The following is a 19,030-nucleotide window of genomic DNA, read 5'->3' on the forward strand; positions in this document are numbered from 1 at the left end:
TGAAGGATAATGTTTTTTTTCACTCTACACATGGGCAGGTCCAGGGGTCTCCCTTGCCAATCTGACCCCACCTCCGTACCCACTGGTGTGAGATCTCCCCCCCGCCCCGAGTCCTGGTTTGCACAATTCTCTCTGCAGTCTACTGTGCAAAGCCACACCATACCCCTTGCCTCACTATGGTAATATCTCTGAAAAGTTGACCAGCAAGAGACTCATCTACTTCTGGCTCCTGTCTACTCCATAAGAGAGGAAAGAGTGACCATGAAAGCTAAACCTCAGAGGTTCCTTTCTGCCTGGCTCATGATCTGTCCTTTTAATTAAATTGGCTACCCTGTGTTGGTGCTGAGGGCCACCTGGGAGTGAATCTCTTTCTGAATGGTGACAATTGCCCTTGGTGTTACCATAATGTGTCTAATATACTACTCCTTCTCCAGGCCACAGCTCAAATGTGGGGGTAAGTCAGGACCCACTTCTGATGGCTTTACACTTCTCTCTCTCCTTCTCTCAATAATTTCCCCTGCCAGAGCTAAAAAGTTTTCTCTTTTACTTGTTCCATGCTATATTCTTCTACCTTACAACAATAGAACTGACCAAGCTGTCACCCTTTTCATACTACAGGTTCTACAATGTATGCCCTCCATGCTCAGGAATCATAGGCTAAAGGGAGGTAAGGAAACTTAGAAAATCCTTTCTTGAGACAAAAGCTTCAATTTGGGCAGTTAAAAAATTAATTCCATTCTACCGTTTTGGTACTCCTATAACTGTTGAATCTCTACTCCATTGCCACTCCCACCTCCACTTGACAGTCAGATAGGTGGAGGCTGAAGTGAATTCAGGCAAAGGCTGCGAACTCAGAAGGCAAAAAACAAAAACATATTTAAAACTATAAATATTAGTCCTGTTACATGGTAATTAGTGAGACATCATTTAAATTACTTGCTTAAATCCCAGGATACAAAATCGGTGCGCAAAAATCACTTGCATTACTATAAACCAATGACAGGCAAGCCAAGAGCCAAATCATGCATGAACTCCTATTCACAATTGCCACAAAAAGAATAAAATACCTAGGAATACAGTTAGCAAGGGAAGTGAAGGACCTCTTCAAGGAGAATTACAACCACTGTTCAAAGAAATCAGAGATGACACAAATGGAAAAACATTCCATGCTTATGGACAGGAAGAATCAATTTCATGAAAATGGCCATACTGATCAATGTAATTTAGATTCAATGCTATTCCCATTAAACTACCATTGATATTCTTCACAGAATGCGAAAACACTATTTAAAAATTCACCAGGAACCAAAGAAGAGCCTGAATAGCCAAGATAATTCTAAGTAAAAAGAGCAATATCCACTCATGAATAATTATTTGATGGAATTTCAAATAGTTATTTCAAATTTATCATTATTTTTGAGAATCTAATTTTATTTTTACCTTAAAATATCTTTTCTTCTATTTACTATATCAAAGTTATGAAATAATTGCTATTCTGTTAAATATTCTAAACTTTAACTTGAGAGTGAGGAGGAATAGAGTTTTAGTCTAAAATACTAACGTATTTTATAAATAACATGGAATGAAAGTTTTACAAGTAGTCCACACTGGTTTGTGATACCTTCTTCCACTGTTTCAGCCAAAAGCAATGGCATTTTAAAGTAATGAGTTTGTTCTACACTTCTTCCCAAATTGGACTTTGTGGTTTCCTTCAAAAACATGCTTTATTTTACCTACTTTTGAAAAGCTCTTATCAGACAAATTACCAGTTTCATTTTCTTCTACTTTTTTTTCTGTCTAGTTTAGGACATTCATACAACTAAATGACACTATTATTCATTCATTGCATCAATGTTTTTACTTTTTTGTCTTCGAAATACATTAAAGAAGAATTACATGGGAGATAAAGGAAATTGCTTCAAAGGTTCCTGTCTCACTAGTGTCAAGTAGGCAGAGGAAAACTCCTCCTGTTGTCATCTGGCCTGTCCTGAGTGCCAAGAGCAAGCCCTCATAGCCCTGAGCAAATGTCCAGCCCTGCTCTGGACAGCCATCACAGATACATTTCTTCACAGCCCTCTGTAGGCCTATAGAATTGAAGAATTTCAGAGACAAAAATTTCATTTCTAATATGAAAGTTCCTCAAAAAAAACTAAATACAGAATTATCATATGATCCAACAATGCTACTTCTTTGTATATACCAAAAAGAATTTAAATCAGAGCCTCAAAGAGACATTTGCCTACTCATGTTAATAGTAGCATTATTTACAGTAGCTAAAAGGTATGAACAACCCAAATGTCCGTCAATAGATAAATGAACAAACAAACCATGGCATATACACACCATGGAAAATCATTCAGCTTTAATAAAGAAATTCTGACGTAAGCTACCACATGTATGAACATTGAAGATATTATGCTAAGTGAAATAAGCCAGAACAAAAGAACAACTATTATATGATTCCACTTGTATGAGGTACCTAGAGTAGTCAAATTCATAAGGACAGAAAATAAAATGGTGGTTGCCAGGGGCTCAGTAGAGAGGAGAATGGGGAGTTATGGTTTAATGGGTATAGAGTTTCAACTGGGAAAGACATAAGAGTTCTGGAGATGAATGGTGGTGATGATTGCACAACAATGTGAATGAATTTAATGCCAATGAACTGTGCACCTAAAAATGGTTTAAATTTTAAACCATGTTATCCATAAAGTGGTAAGTTGTATGTTTTATATAAATAGCACACAAAAAATTATTACCCTCATGGAGCTTACAATCTAGGAGAGAGATAAGCAAATTAAAATATAAAAATTGTTTAAGTAGATGAGATGTGTGTTTTTTTTTTTCATTCTGAATCAGCTTTTGGTCTGCTCCCACTTTCCAGGTAAGAAACTCAAGGACAGAGAGGAAAAGTAACACAATCTACCCGTAAGACACGATTTGTTTGAATCCTGAGCCAATGATCTTTTTATTGAATTATACTTATTCTGAGGTACTTCTATTACCTCTATTTTATCTGATCCATTCACTTATGTACTAGAAAGAGAACAGGCTCTGGCACCTGGGCTCAGCTGATTCCTGGAAGTTTTATCTTGAGATTTCCTCTTCAGTAAGATGGAGATAACAAAGCCTACTTCATAAAGATGATATGTAATTGGTTATACTTACATGTTGGTACAAAGTAAGGAGTCAGTGAAGATTAGTTCTTTTACTAAATCTCTCAAAATGGCTTCTCTGAGTTTGTTGTTTATTTATAAGCTATGTCCAATATGTAAATACTTATAGTCTAGCAGTTTCAGCAAACATATTCATGTGTTTGTGCTTTTACAAATTATTGTAGCAATATAGTTTAGATAGTAAAAAGACTGGCTCAGTGGAACACCTGGGAAATGAGCCAGATACATTTATCTGACTCTTATTTCACTGGGAGGGAACTTTCAAAGGATAAATAATTAAAAATTAAACCTAATTTATTCTTTTTTTTCCAAAACTAAAGCCAATTCTTTGATATTTCTACTAGCTATTAAAAAATCAAAGCCATATTAAATTTTTAATCTTAAGACACTTAACCCTAAACAAAAAAATATATAATGGCATAGGTTATATGAGTGGCCACCTGAGAAATGGGTTATAAGTGTCTAGTCTCCCAAGAAGAATGATGTGTTTCTCAGATATGGTCTACTGAATGCAGTGCAGTAATAAAGGCATATAAATAGCATCGTAGAGGAAGAGTGGCAGAAGAAACAAAGAATTCCAAAATGATTCTTAAAGATTTTGACTCAAAAAGAAGACCAAAAGTTCTTGTATTTTTGTATTGTCTTTAAATTTATCTGTGTAATATATTTGAGTATTTTAACATATAACACATTATATCCTATAATTACTTCTGTTCATGTTAACTTTAATCTTTATAAAGTCCAAACCAAATCCTTTGATTATTATAAATAGAAGCCACATTCCTGGCCGGGCGCAGTGACTCACACCTGTAATCCCAGCACTTTGGGAGGCTGAGGTGCGCAGATCACAAGATCAGGAGATCGAGACCATACTGGCCAACATAGTGAAACCCCATCTCTACTAAAAATACAAAAATTAGCCGGGCGTCATAGCAGGCACCTGTAGTCTCAGTTACTCAGGAAGCTAAGGCAGGAGAATCACTTGAATCCAGGAGGCAGAGGTTGCAGTGAGCTGAGATCACGCCACTGCACTCTATCCTGGGCGACAGAGCGAGAGTCCATCTCAAGAAAAAGAAGCCACATTCCAATAAAAATAAAGAAACTACTCTCAGATTTGACTTAATATGGAACACATTTTATATTTGAGACAGCATGACTTCTGTCTTCAAAATTTAGTCTAGAAAAATAAATAATCCTTTGGGCATCAATTATACAATTATATATGTAAATTTCAATGACTGAGATATACTAAACATACTATCTGGAATTATCTTAAACATTTATATTTATGTGATTGTTTTCAGGGTTCCCTATACTTAAAGTGCCTGTTTCTCTCATATTTTAAGTTCAAAATCTTGATCATTTTTCAAAATATACCTCAAATATCTCCTTCTCCATGAAGCCTCCCCTTGTTCCCCAGTCAGAATGAGTTGCTTATTTCTCTGAGCAGTCATTATTGTGTGTCCCTCCATTATCTAATAAACTGAAAACAACTTATAACCATTCTTATAAGTATCGATGTTTCTCCCATTTGGCTGTAAGCTTCTTAAGAACAGGGCCATCAACATGGCCCCTATTGCTCTAAACACATATCTGACATTCATCCATTCATTTGTTCATCCAACAACAATTTATTGCATGCCAACTTTTGATACCATGGAATGAACAGGAGTGAAAAAACACATGAAAATTAACAACTAAGTCTTAAGGTCATAGGGGGAATTTTCCAAGCCAAGGAAGCGCTGGAAAAAATAAGGATACAAATACTGGTACAGACCAGATTTACTGAAAGCATTAACAGAAGACTTATATCACAAAACTGATGTATTTTTATAGCCAGTGTATATGCTTTTAAGTTAAGGATCTCTCTCTTGTAGTACTTTGACCATTTTATGCGATCTGAGACTCCTATGGTTTGTGTATAAAAAGCTGGTGGGCTCAGAGTGAGTGAAATAAATCTAATCAATGTTTATTTTCAAAAGAAAACATGAATAGGCAGTAAAAACTTAGAAAGAGGAAAGAGATGGAAACTATTTTTTTAAGGTAAAGGCCTAAAGTCCAACTTGCAACTCTCAAGCTAACTAGATAAATTCTTAGAAAATAACTTTTGAAACTTTTCATTAAAACAAAACATTGCTATCTCAACATATATGTTACATTTAGATTTATTTCAAATACCATTTTTTGTATGTGCTTTTGAGATACTAGGTTTCCTATTTCTTTAGAATAAATTAAATTTAATTTTTCAAAGCATACGTGCCAACTTTTAAAAAATTATCATTGTCAAATAATTTCTGATAAGGCAATTCTAAGTTGATATTGTGCTCCATTCTATTCTCCCAGTGCCAGACCTCCTGGTCTTTTCCACTAAGGCTTCAAGCACCCTTTACACCTCATGATTCATTCACCCACAGAATACAGACATAATTTCTGATTTTATACAAGAACATTGTATGCTCAACTTAAATCTTTAATTTCCTGAAACAAGTACTGTCCACAAAAACTAGTCCTCTTCTGTACTAATGTTTCACAATCACAGAAAGCTATTAATGACTAACATTTCTGTATATATCTCTAATTTGCCCTGTTACATTGCTGTTTGGTTTCCAAGACCTTCTCCCCTAATCTGCCATTGGCCACTCTCTCTAAGATTTTCCAAACTTTTCCTGAAAAGCCTGTTACTTCCTTCATACCTGACCTCTGATGGAGCACAGATAAGTCTTCCTCTCCCATTCTCCGATAATTCAACAACACTCTGTCTTAGGTGGGGACTGACTTTGTCACCCTTACTAGGATCCCCATCAGTTTTTATTATTTTGCTTGTTTGCTTTTAGAGATGTGGTCTCACTATATTGCCCAAGCTGGCCTTGAACTCCTGGCCTCAGGGATTCTTCCTCTTCTGCCTCCCAAGTAGCTAGTACTACAGGTGTGTGCCATCGTGCCTGGCTTTTCTCATCGACTTTCAACAAACTCTAGTTCATTTACATTTTTAAGAGGATCACTGAATCTATTAACATTCTCCTTTCTTTTGTTCCTTCCTTCTTTCCTTCCTTCCTTCTTTCTTTTTGCTTTTTTTCAGACAGAGTCTTTCTCTGTTGCCCAGGCTGGAGTGCAGTGGCACGATCTCACCTCACTGCAGACTTCACCTCCTGAGCTCAAGCGATCCTCCTGCTCAGCCCCGCAAGTTGCTGGGACTACAGGCAGATGCCACCGTGTCCAGCGAATTTTTGTAGAGAAACGGTTTCACCATGTTGTCCAGGCTGGTCTCAAACCCCTGTGCTCAGGCAATCTGCCCACCTTGGCCTCCCAAAGTGCTAGGATTACAGGCATGAGCCACCACGCCTGATCTCTTTAATTTTCAAAACACTTCATTTAAAATGTCAGATTAATTCTGAAACAAAAGCTACCCCATGAGCTATCAGTATGACTCGACAGATATTAAAAAAAACCTCAGTAGAGTAGAGCCTAAAACATTCCAACATGGTATCAGCCTGCTGAGTTCAAATCCTGGCTTTGCCACAGATTGAGCAGCCTTGAGCCATTTTTTCTGGATCTCTGAGCATCATTCATCTTTCATCTCTTCAGACATTAGTTATCTATTAATATTTATTTGTCACGTGCCAAGGTTATAAGAGTTAACAATGCAATCACAGTGCTTCACTAGACTAACTTTCCAATGAGCTGATTCCTCATCTTTAAAACAGAAATAATACCCATCTTGCAGGGTAAAATTAAATGAAGTCAAACACATAACACATGTGGAAGTCGATTAATGATAACTTTTATTATCCAGTATTTAACACACTGCCTAGCACATAGAATTTCAACCCATATTTGCTTCATTCATTTATTTTATTAATCATTCCTGTCTCTACCTATGGCACCTCACAACCTCTACTCTACACCACCCACCCACTACTTCCTTGTCCCTACAGGATAATCTCATGAACCCTCCCAGCTTAAATCCTTCAAGGTGAGATGACCTTTCCAAACCAGAACAGTCCAGTTCACAGGAAGCTACACTTCAGCCAGAGTTATTTTGGAAGCTATCTCTGAGGCCCCTGTACGACCAAGAGAATAGCATTCACAGTTCATGGCAAGCCATTTACTACCCAGAAAATGCCTGGATTTTCTTTATCCATCTGGTTATTGTTCCCAGATTATTGCTTCAAGATGTCCCATCAGATGAAAATGATATGGTATCTCCCATTTTATTGGTGAGAGTGCTTTCCCCCCATGAGAGTTGCTCAAAGAGTCTTCACATGTTAATTAAAACAATAATAATAATAATTTAAAATATATTTATTTAATCTACTTTCCATGAAATGGACCCACTCTCAAATACACAGTTGTTTGTAGTTATTAGCTCACAGCTTGAAAACTGAAAAATATTTTATAAAGGCATTTGTGTGTTGAAGTATTAATATAAAGTGTAACTCTGGAAAGACCATATGTTTAATGCTATATGTATTTGTTTCTAGACACTGTTAGAAGTTGTGTAGCAAAGTTGTTCTTCACCTGCTCCTTGAAGGGTCATTACTGCCTATACAGTAAGTCCAGTTTTATTCTCATCAGCCAAGAACCTCAGCCATGGATCCAGATCATGTTTCTATTTCAGCAGGTTTGTATAATCTGTGTTCATCAGGCTCTTCAATGAGCTTGTGGGATATGGGCTTATAATCATTTTTATTGAATTATTATTTGGCCAGAGTTGATATGTAGATAACAGCAACACATACATATTTCATTAATAATTTTAACCTGGGTTTTTTATATTTTAGAATAGTTTCCTTATAAAAGAAGGAATTATTAATCAGTTGACCAAGCATATTAATATCTTAAATATTCTTGGCTTTAAAATAGAAGAATGAAAGAGAAAATATCTTTGGTTAAACAACAGCAAAAACAGCTTATTTGGGAGAATAGCTTCCCTTACATAGTGCTAGCCTTGATTTGTCTAGAGTCTTCCAATCTCCATTTAATGTTAGTGTCAGTAGATTCTTTTTGACAGTGTTAAGATACTGGAATGCCTCTTTTTTCTATAGAATATATGTACATAGGTGAAATTATGTAAAAAGCAACTTTTAAGGAGAATGAAGAATTTAATGCAGAGATGTTAGCATCAAAAGAGATTCTTATTTGAAAATAGTTATCTTGGATGCACTAAACTTTCACATAACATTTGAGTATAGATTACAAAATGTTAGTAATAGAAGGAATCTTAGGAATCATTTTTACAGATAAGAAAATTGAATGGTAGATTTCATATCATCTTACCCGTGACCCAGTGATCTTTTCGTTGTTGCATGTAGGTTGAAAAATAACGTATTTTTATTTTTTAAATGCATTATTTTATGCAACTACAAGCAGAGAAGGCAAAGGCAGAAAAAAACAAAATGCAAATATTATAATATGACTGAAAAGCAAATTATATGACACTTTATTTACTTCTCTTAATAAAATATTTCTATAATAGCTCCTATAAAAGCCACCAAGTAGACAGTTGTATTTCTTTATAAAATAAAGTCAGGCTTATTGAGAAATAATGAATTTTAAAGCTGAATACATTATAATAATAAGGCAGAACTATAGTAATTAAGAAAAGAGACATATTAGACATGCCTTAGGAATACTGTTTTTTCTATAGCAAGTCTTCTTAAGAACATTTAAATAATGTCACATAGAGAACAGCTCATATTTTGGGGCCAAATTGTACATGAATACAAAGAACAGCATTGACTTTCTTTCCTTTTCTTGAAATAACGACCTTATTTTTTTCTACCTTGCTTATATTTTTCACTGAGTTTTCATCAGTGATTTTATATTTGGCTTCAACTTTGGCTTTGTCCTAAACAGTTTTCAGTTTTCTGAAAACAAACCAAGAAATCTTGATGGGTTTTTTTTTTTTTGCCCTCCAGTATTATTTTATTGACTTTGTCTGATTCTTTGTCTTTCTCTTTAAACAAAATCATCAGAAGGCATCTGTGTATGCTATGTTTCTCCTGTGTTCATTTTACTATAAAGGTTTCTTTCTTTTTCTACACTTATGATATGTCATCTTCTGGCTGAATTCTGGCTTCAGGGTAAATAAAAATTCAAACCTTGGCTTGATATTAATAATTACAACCTGGCACTAGTCTTGTGCATTGGGCCAAACTGTTCCTTTTCTGTCAACTACACACATTCACACAGTTCTCAAATTCACAGATTCCAGTCTAAATGCTCCTCTTTAGATTGATGATTCATTAAATCAGGTCCTGTTCTTTAAATGAAAAATTGGGTGCTGCACCAGCTTTTGATAATAATTAATAAATTCTCAAATGTATCCATATTATGGGTCATGTAATTTATCTATTACTGGCTTTTAAATTTTTTTAATCTGTGGATCACTAACTTGAGCATTGAGATCCTCCATCTGTTCCCATTCAGTACTAGAAATAGTTCATTTTGATAAGAATAAAATTTTTCTGGAATAGTACTTATTAATCTTCATTCACTAAATAGAAGCTTTGTACATACAAACCACTTAGAGAGTCTCTTTTTCTTTTTTTTAAAGATGGGGTTTCACCATATTGGTCAGGCTGGTCTCAAACTCCTGACCTCAGGTGATCCGCCCACCTCAGCCTTCCAAAGTGCTGGGATTACAAGCGTGAGCCACCGCGCCCGGCAGAGAGTCTCATATGTCAGTGCTTAGACAGTCATTGACATAAAAAGAAAATATGATTTTATAAGATTTTATATGATTTTATAATTATAGAAAATATGATTTTATATTTAATTATATTTATTTTATTTATTTATTTATATAATTATTTATATTTATATTTATATTTTATAATATATAATATTATAATTTATATTTATTTATATAATTAAATATAAAAATTATATTTAATTTTTAAAATTATATAAAATATAATTTTATAATGTACAATCTCATTATTTTATTGTACATTATACATAAAGGATCCTATATATCACATTGTATGTATGTAAATGGTATTTTATACCTTTATAGATGTTCTACATGTTTTTATAAAATTATTCTTTTGAATTGAAAAACTTCTTAAATTTATAGATATAACACTATCACATGTAAATGATTATTAGACACATCATTGATTAGTATATATACGAACAAGTTAAAATCTTCCTTTGAAAAGTTTATCTTCATTGGCTTGAATGAAATATATGTAAATGTGATTTTCTTTATGTTCACATTCTTATTGCTCAACACTTAAAGAAATTATCTTAAAGTTTCAATAATATTCAACCATTATACATTTTAGAATTAAAACTTTTTCTGTCCCCCACACACTCACTCATACTGTTCATATTTGATTAATTTCATAATGAACTTAGTTATTTAATTTCTATTCTTCATGATCTACTCTGTATAGACTTGATTTTTTTACTCTTTTAATTTTATTCCTAAATTGCCAAATCTTTGAGAAAATAAATATGAATATATTAACTACATTCCAATTAAGGAACATCCTTGGTAAATCACTGAGATAAACACTATGTTACAAAGGTTAGGCATATTTATGGAGATCATTATCAACTGCCTTTGAAAATCCTATTAAATAATTTTAAATTTCTGTTAAAAAATGAAAATCCTGAAATATATGTTTGATCTTTGTTTAATTTTCTTAAGAGAGGTAAGGGGTCTTGTTATATTGGCCAGGCTGGTCTCAAACTCCTGGTCTCAAGCGATCCTCCGGCCTCAGCATCCCAAAGTGCTGGGATTACAGGTTGATCCACCATGCCCAATCCCCATATATTGGATCTTTAAAACAGATATTTTTCTTGTTTCATTTAAATTTAAATCATATTAAAGTTCAAACCAAGCCTAAGCAGTGCCTTGAAATCAATCGAACAATACTAATGGGACAAGACATAGTATATTCCGTTTCTGTCTGTAATGCCCTTTCAGAGCCTGTTTCCGGAGCCCCTGTCCATACAGAGTCATTCTGTGCAATTCCTCCGAGCCCTGTGGGAGAAGACCCAGACAGGGGATGCTCACAGCTTTGAAACAGCCATGATGGAGTCCATGTTTCCACAGCAGAAGGTAAAGGTTCCTTTCCTTGGCCATATTATAAGCCAAGATTTAAGACTGCCTTGAAACGGTTTGCCTTTTTTTTTTTTTTTTTAGCAATTTAATTTCTTCCTTCTTTCCTTTACATTTTTTTATCATTATCAGAAAACACTTATAAGTAATTATTTTCACCTGGTACCATAGTGGATTCAGAATAGAGTGGTATCAGTAAACAAGGTCATTGCCCTTTGAGGTCTATGTATTGACACAATACAGTTCCTTAGAACCACACAATAACTGCATGCAGAGTATGAAATAGAAAATATTTTACAGCTGGGTGTGGTGACTTGTACCTGTAATCCAAGCTACTTGGGAGGCTGAGGCAGGAAGATAACATGAGGCCAGTAGCTCAAGATTAGCCTGAACAACACAGCAAGACTCCATCTCTAAATTTTTTTTTTAATACCCAGGCATGGAAGCCCATGCCTGTAGCTCCACTACTCCTTGATCGTGGTCTTCCCAGCTCCAGAACTATAAAAAATAAGTTTCCATTATTTATAAATTACCTAGTCTTAGGTATTTTGTTATAGAAGCACAGTGACTAAGAAAGAAGGCCTGAATTAAAGTTAGAAGTTGCAGGAAGATTGGAGCTATTAAGAAAGTCAAATCAACAGGACTTAGAGCCTGATAAGAAAAATAGAAGAATCTAGGGTGACTCCAGTTGCATTGTTTGGCTAACTGGATGATAATATCACCCTGAAAATGAGAAATCCCAAAGTAATCTGATGGAGCAGAAGAAGATAAAGCATTCTGATTTGCATATTTTGAATCCAAGCCATTTATATGGCTAACAAGGTGGAGATGGTGGTTAAATGCCAATGTGGGCTTCAGGAACAAAGCCATGACTGGAGATACGAATTTGGGATTCACAAGCCAGCACTTAATGTCATGGCAGAAGACTGGACAATCATGCCAATATTAAACAAATTCAAAGTACAAACAAGTAGCAAATTAAGTACTCCAGAACTGATATCTTGTGAAACTAACATAATATCTCTTAAATGATTAAGAATTCTAATAATATGAAAATGAGCATAATTGAGCTGAAGTTTATTTGTAATGGTCTGTAAGACTTTAAAGACACATCAAACTACTGCATCACTACTTTTTGGCTTAGGTTTAGGAATTCAACATGCAGTATTAAAAATAAAGGAAACACCACAATTGCATCAGTGTAAAGTAAAATGGAATTCTTTGCACATTTCATTCAAATTTTCAACTGTTGCATCATGTTTGAAGACAGTGCCTCAAGTTCTCATAAATTTTTCATTGTGAACTATATTTTAACTAGAGGCAACTAGTAAATGAAAACTTGGCAGGCTGCTTCAAATCCTAAGAGATTTTAAAAAGTGCTTGGCGAAGTAGTTTTGTGCATACTCACAAGTATGCTTATTCATATTTCTTGTATTTTATACTAATAAACATTTCTCTAAGGGAAAATTAACAGTAAACCAAATTTCAAATTTTTTAAAGTTTTATAATTTTGTTTGTTAATGAGTAATAGAAAAAACTTTTATATCTGCAATGCATACTACGTGGCAATATCTGCCCAAGTATTTCTCATTTGTTTTTTCCTATTTTTTATGAAATGTTCTATATACTAAATTCAAAATAGCCGTGAGAATGGTGCAAAGTCTGCTTTATTTTCACAATAGGTGCCATATAGACTTACATTAGTGATTTGAAAGACATGGCCACGTATGTATCGACTGCTGTGATGGAGTTTCACTGCAGCGAAATGGATTCAGGCACACAAGAAAGAAGGAAGAAACTCCTAAGAAAATGCCTGAGCATCTAGAATATAACATTCTGGATGATATGAAGAGAAGTTTGTTATTGTGGTTGTTTTATAATATAATCTTGGAATTTTAGAACTAAAAATTATTCAAGACATATTTATTAAATTGTAAATTGCTTGAGGGCAGGAATTTTGCCATATTTACCATTGTATTGCCAGAGCTACATGGTGCTTGGCACACACTAGGCTCTCATTAAACAATATATATCAATTGAAGAAATTTAAAAATCTTGTCATTTTCTGGATGTCAGAATTGAAAGGGACCTGTTGAAGGTCAGTGGCAGAGTTAGAAATGATACACATACCCTTGTGACGTCAGAGTTGTCACCAATGCATCTGGTACTTCCCTCCTCTAGGCACAGGACAGGATCACATTTCCCTGTCTATTGAAGCAAGGCTGGCCATGTGACTTGCTTTAGCCAATGAAACATGGGAGGGGATATGTGTCACTCCAAGAGGAATCTTTATTTTTTTTTTTTTTGAGACAGAGTCTCACTCTGTCACCCAGGCTAGAGTGCAATGGCGGTCTCTGCTCATCACAACCTCTGCCTCCTGGGTTCAAGTGATTCTCCTGCCTCCAAGAGGAATCTTTTAAAAGCCTCTGCAATCCCTCTTTTCCTCTACCACAATCATCATGATCGTAGGAGCAAATGTTGAGATTAAGTTGCCAGAAGATGAAAACAGCCTGGAATTCTGAGCCACAACATGGAGGACTCTGCTCTAGAGAGCCACCCAATCCCAACAAACATTTTCCAAGAGAAAGAAATATCTGTTGCTTTGTTAGAAATTGAATTTTTGGTATTAGTTATAGCAGCATAACCTGCCTGTCTTGATTCACACACCTACCAGAGTAGTTAAGCATGTTGGCTCTGAATCACCTGGCTTTAAAATCTGGCTCTGCTCCTTACCAGTTCTGTGTCCTTTGTCTCTGTGCCCCATTTACTTTCCCTGAACAATGGAGATAATATTAGTACCTACCTCATAGCACTGTTTTGAAACTTGAATGAGTTAATACATGTAGAGCTCTCAGAACAATGGCCAAACTTTTCAATCTCTCAATAAATGTTAGCTAATATTCTGATCCCCAGCCAGCCCCCAACCTCAAATAACACAAATTCAAATCTGTCTTACATGCATTATGGGAGGTTCAGAGTGGAGGTAGGAAGATGAACCTGAATAATAATCTCTCAAGTTATTGTACTCTTCCACTTTGATCAGATCGACATTATCAGAAACCTTTTCCAAATTTCAAACATGAATTTTCAGTATAAAATTCAGCCAGTTGCGGTGGCTCATGCCTGTAATCCCAGCACTTTGGGAGGCTGAGGCAGGCAGATCACCTGAGGTCAGGAGTTTGAGATCAGCCTAGTCAACATGAGGAAACCCCGTCTTTACTAAAAATACAAAAATTAGCCGGGCATGGTGGTGCATGCCTGTAATCCCAGCTACTACTCAGAAGGCTGAGGCAGAAGAATTGCTGGAACCTGGGAGGCGGAGACTGCAGTGAGCCAAGATCCCACCACTGCACTCCAGCCTGGGAGACAGAACGAGACTCCGTCTCAAAAATAAATAAGATAAAATCAAATAATAAACAAATAAATAAATTCAATCAAATTATCTTTTGCAAACTATATATCAGTCTCACACAAGCATCAGAGAGTGGAAATGCTTATGTAATATAATGCAAAATAGTTTTAATCCATAAACATAAAAGTTCAACATTAGTGAACTTAGTAAAATGCATGAATTCCATAGTTCAAATTTTTAAAAATTATCGCCTAAATGGCATTTGATAAAATCCAACAATCATTTTACTAACACACATTTTGTATAAAAATTGTATTGGCCAGGTGCAGCGACTCATGCCTGTAATTCCAGCACTGTGGGAGCCTGAGGTGGGTAACTCACGAGGTCAGGAGTTCAAGACCAGCCTGACCAAGATGGTGAAGCTGTGTCTCTACTAAAAATACAAAAAAATTACCCAGGCATGGTGGCGGGCACTTGTAATCCCAGCTACTTGGGAGACTGAGGCACAAGAATCTCTTGAACCTGGGAAGCGGAGGTTATAGTGAGCCAAGATTGTGCCATTGCACTCCAGCCTAACAACAGAGTGACGCTCCATCCCCCCGACAAAAAAAAAAAAAAATTATTAATGTCTATGTCTAATTAGACTGGATTTCCATGAGAACACATGCTTGTCATTGTACACTCAGCACCTAGAGCATAGCCTGGCGTAACAATTGACACTCAGTGATATGTGTTGACTGAATAAAGTGAGAGAGCACTATTACTAACTAGAAATGGAAAGATGTGCTCTTAGCATGATAAATATTTATCTGATAACAAAATAAAAAGTATGCCTAGTGGTAAACAATCGAAGATTTTTTTATTAAATATTGAAATAAAACCAGAATACCCACTATAAACTTTATAATTTAGTATTGTTCAAAAAGCATGCGTCAACATGAGAATATAAGCCCCATGAGAGCAAGGATCTTGTCTGCTTGTTCATTACAGAATCCAGGATATCTAAAGAGCATGCCTGGCTCATACTAGGCACTAAAAAAATAACAATAATAATAATAAATAGAACACAAGACAGAAATAAGGAGTATATTATTTGAAATAAGAAGATAAATTCAACATTACTTTTAGCTAATATGAGAATAAAAAGAGCACTATTAGAATTAATAATAATTTACCGGGCATTTAGAATGTACCAGTAATTGTCCTGTTCATTTAATATCAATTATTTCACTTAATCCCAAGAACACTATGAGATAGACAGAATTATTATTACCATTTTACAAATGAGTAAACTAAGTAGAAGAAAGATTTTCTCAAAGTCACAGAGCAATGGAGAGAAATAGACTTGAATGAACAGTGATTTACCACGTTCATGACTGGAAATGGTGAATATTACAAAAATGTTAATACTTCCTAAGTTAATTAACACATTAACTGAGTTCCAATTTAAATTCTAAGAGAATGATTTTTGATCCCTTGTGAAATTATGGCAGTATACAGCCAGAAGGACAAATAGGTGAGAATAGTTTGAAAATTTTTGAGAGGCAAAAAAGGACATTCCAAAACATTAAAGCATTCTATAAACCCTACAATTATTAAATTATTTCACTTTTAGGGAAATAATTAATGCAGATAAATGGAACAGACTAGTCCAGAAACCAACATGAATCACATATAATCAGTTAATCTATATATACAATTGTTTAACTCCATATGAAACAAATTCTTTTTTAAAATCCTACATAAAAGAGAACGATATCAAAACCCTAGAGCTAACTTTATACATATAGAAAAAATGTAAAGGTATTTGCTATAATTAGAAATTAAACAAGGATACCTGCCATCACTCTCAAAATTTAGCATTTTATAGTGATCTTACCCAATGTAGGAAGACAAAAGCAGGTAAGTATAAGGATGTAAACAGAATAAAGCAGAAAGAGAAAGAGATAGAGATGAGAGGGAGGATCAGAGAAAGAGAAGTTATTTATAGACAATAAGATTATTTGTGTGGAAAGTTCAAAAGAATCTAACCTTTAGAATATATAAAACATCCATAAAGTTATTTGATATAAGATCAACATGTAAAATCAATAACAAATCTATACATGAGTAATAATTAAATAGAAAATGTGGAAAAACATGCCATCTATAATAGCAATAAAGTTTATAAAGGACCTAGGAATAAATACAAAAGCTGTGAAACTCTTTAATGATAAAAATTTTTTTAATATTAATGAAAAAAATTTGTAAAGATTTGAATTAATGAAAAGATATGACCTTTTCATGGTCAAGAATAGCCATTATCATATAAGTAGAAACTTTCTCCCAAATTAAAATGTAAGTACAATTTCATATCCAATCCTAATGGCAACAGGCTTTCCTCATGGAGTTTGATGAACTGGTCCTAAATTTAGAATAAACAAAATTCGAAGAAAGACTGTGGAGGAGGATATTTTTCTGCTAGAGAAAAAGAAAACTCATTACAAAACTATAAGTGAGATGTGATTATTGCCTCAGGGATAAGTTAATGGTAAATAATGAAGAGCCCAGAAACTTTCATGTAAGTCCCAATCATATATGAAAGTTTGGTAGGTGATAGAAAGGGATTACAAATCAGTGACAAGAAAGTAAAATATGTTTTAAATAATGTAAGGACACGTGACTTTTCCAAGCTGAAAAGATAAAAGTAGATCCTTCACAGACACCATATAGATCAATTAACTCCACACAAATTAAAGGCTTAAATATAATCAATGAAATCTTATAACAATTAGAAGAAAATATCAAAAGTTATCTTTATAACTCCAGGATAAGAAAAAATGGAACACAAATCTTGGCAAAGATGTGAAAAAGTGGAAATGTTCACACACTCTTGATGGAAGTAAAACAGGTATATCTGTTTAGAAAAAAAAGATACTTAAGAACATGTATATATATAATCATTAATTAGACTTACAAATGACAGCTAGATGACTGTTAAGATGGGTGAGTAACTGGATTTCTGAAGTCTTCATTCCATTTAAATCTTATCAGAAAAATGCTTACGTACAAGGAGGTTTTCTATTACGGTATATAAAAATGTTCTAATACTACTCAGCTATAAAAAAGAACAAAATAATGTCTTTTGTAGCAACTTGGATGGAGCAGGAGGCCTTTATTCTAAGTGAAGTAAGTTAGAAATAAAAAGCCAAATACCATGTGTTCTCACTTATAAGTGGGAGATAAAGGCATACAGAGTGGTATAATGGACATTGGAGACTTGGAAGCTTAAAAACTACATATTGGGTAGACTATACATTACTTAGGTGAGGGTTGCATTAAAATATCAGATTTCATTCATCCATGTAAGCAAAAACCACAAATTTTCATTTACAGACTTCTTAAAGAGCAATCTGCTCTATATAATATAATCAAAAGTTATATCATAATTTCATGTGCCATATTTTTCTGCAGTTCTATTTCTAGATGAAATATGTGCATCAGGAAACATGTACAGAAATATTAACTGAAGCATGTTTTGCAGCAAAAAATCAGGAGCAACACAAATGTCCCCTGATAGAGGAATGAGAGAAAAAAAGTGGTGTAGTATAGTCATGTTATACAGGCAGTTAAAGTGAATTAATTAGACCTATATGTAATAACATGGGATAAATCTTGAAAATATGATATTGAGTTTTAATAAGCAAGTTGCAAAACTATGATATGAGTACTATGATAGCATAAATTGTATTGTATAAATTTTTAAAACATACCAAGCAGTGTTATGTATTATTTATACATACATACACTTATGATAAAAATACACTATATTTAGAATTATACCAAATTTATGATGGGGTTGCCTTTAGGTAAGGAGAAAGTGAGGAAAGGAAGGAAGAAAATGTTACTGGGAAAGGGAATTAAGAAGATCTTGATTTCATCTGTAATTTTATTTTTAAATAACCAGAAGCAAAATATTAGCATTTGTTAAGTCTGGCTGGCAGGTACATGGGTATTTTTTAAAGTATCTTTGTAGATGCTTTTTCTGTCTTTGTTTTTTAAACTTAATTTCACTTATAACTAATGTCAAAGAGTAAAGAATTGGTAGATTTGACTACCTAAAATATAAAATCTGTAAAAAGCAAAACCTTTTATGCACAAAAATTTCAAATGAAAATATTTGTAACAAGCATGAAAAACAATCGTTTAATATCCTTAAGCTACTATTGTAAGTTCATGTAAATCAATAATCCATGAGCCAAGAACATGAGCAATACCTAGGAGACTCAGTCCAGAAAAGATATTCGGCCTCATTAGTAGCCAAAGTAGTCAAAGTTAAAATAAGTTAGCCTTTTTAATGCATTTTTAAAAATACAATAATCAGTGCTGGCTTGAGTAAGATAGTGAAGACACTCACACATTTCTAAGTTGAAGTGTAAATTATTTCAACATTTC

At 34.2% G+C, this 19,030-nt stretch overlaps 1 protein-coding gene across 5 annotated transcripts in view; it reads left to right on the plus strand.

Moving 5' to 3' along the window:
- The window catches only part of VEPH1 (ventricular zone expressed PH domain containing 1), a 227,372-nt gene that overhangs the window by 154,017 nt on the left and 54,325 nt on the right, over positions 1–19,030 (plus strand). For all 5 annotated transcript variants that reach the window (XM_032262452.1, XM_032262461.1, XM_032262468.1 and 2 more), the window contains 2 exons: positions 7,655–7,794; positions 11,110–11,244. In XM_032262452.1, coding sequence (XP_032118343.1) covers positions 7,655–7,794; positions 11,110–11,244 — 275 coding nt within the window. The remainder of the gene's footprint in view (positions 1–7,654; positions 7,795–11,109; positions 11,245–19,030) is intronic.

Source organism: Sapajus apella, unplaced genomic scaffold (assembly GCF_009761245.1).
Source record: "Sapajus apella isolate SASKATOON/1434 unplaced genomic scaffold, GSC_monkey_1.0 scaffold4, whole genome shotgun sequence".
Lineage (NCBI taxonomy): Eukaryota > Metazoa > Chordata > Mammalia > Primates > Cebidae > Sapajus > Sapajus apella.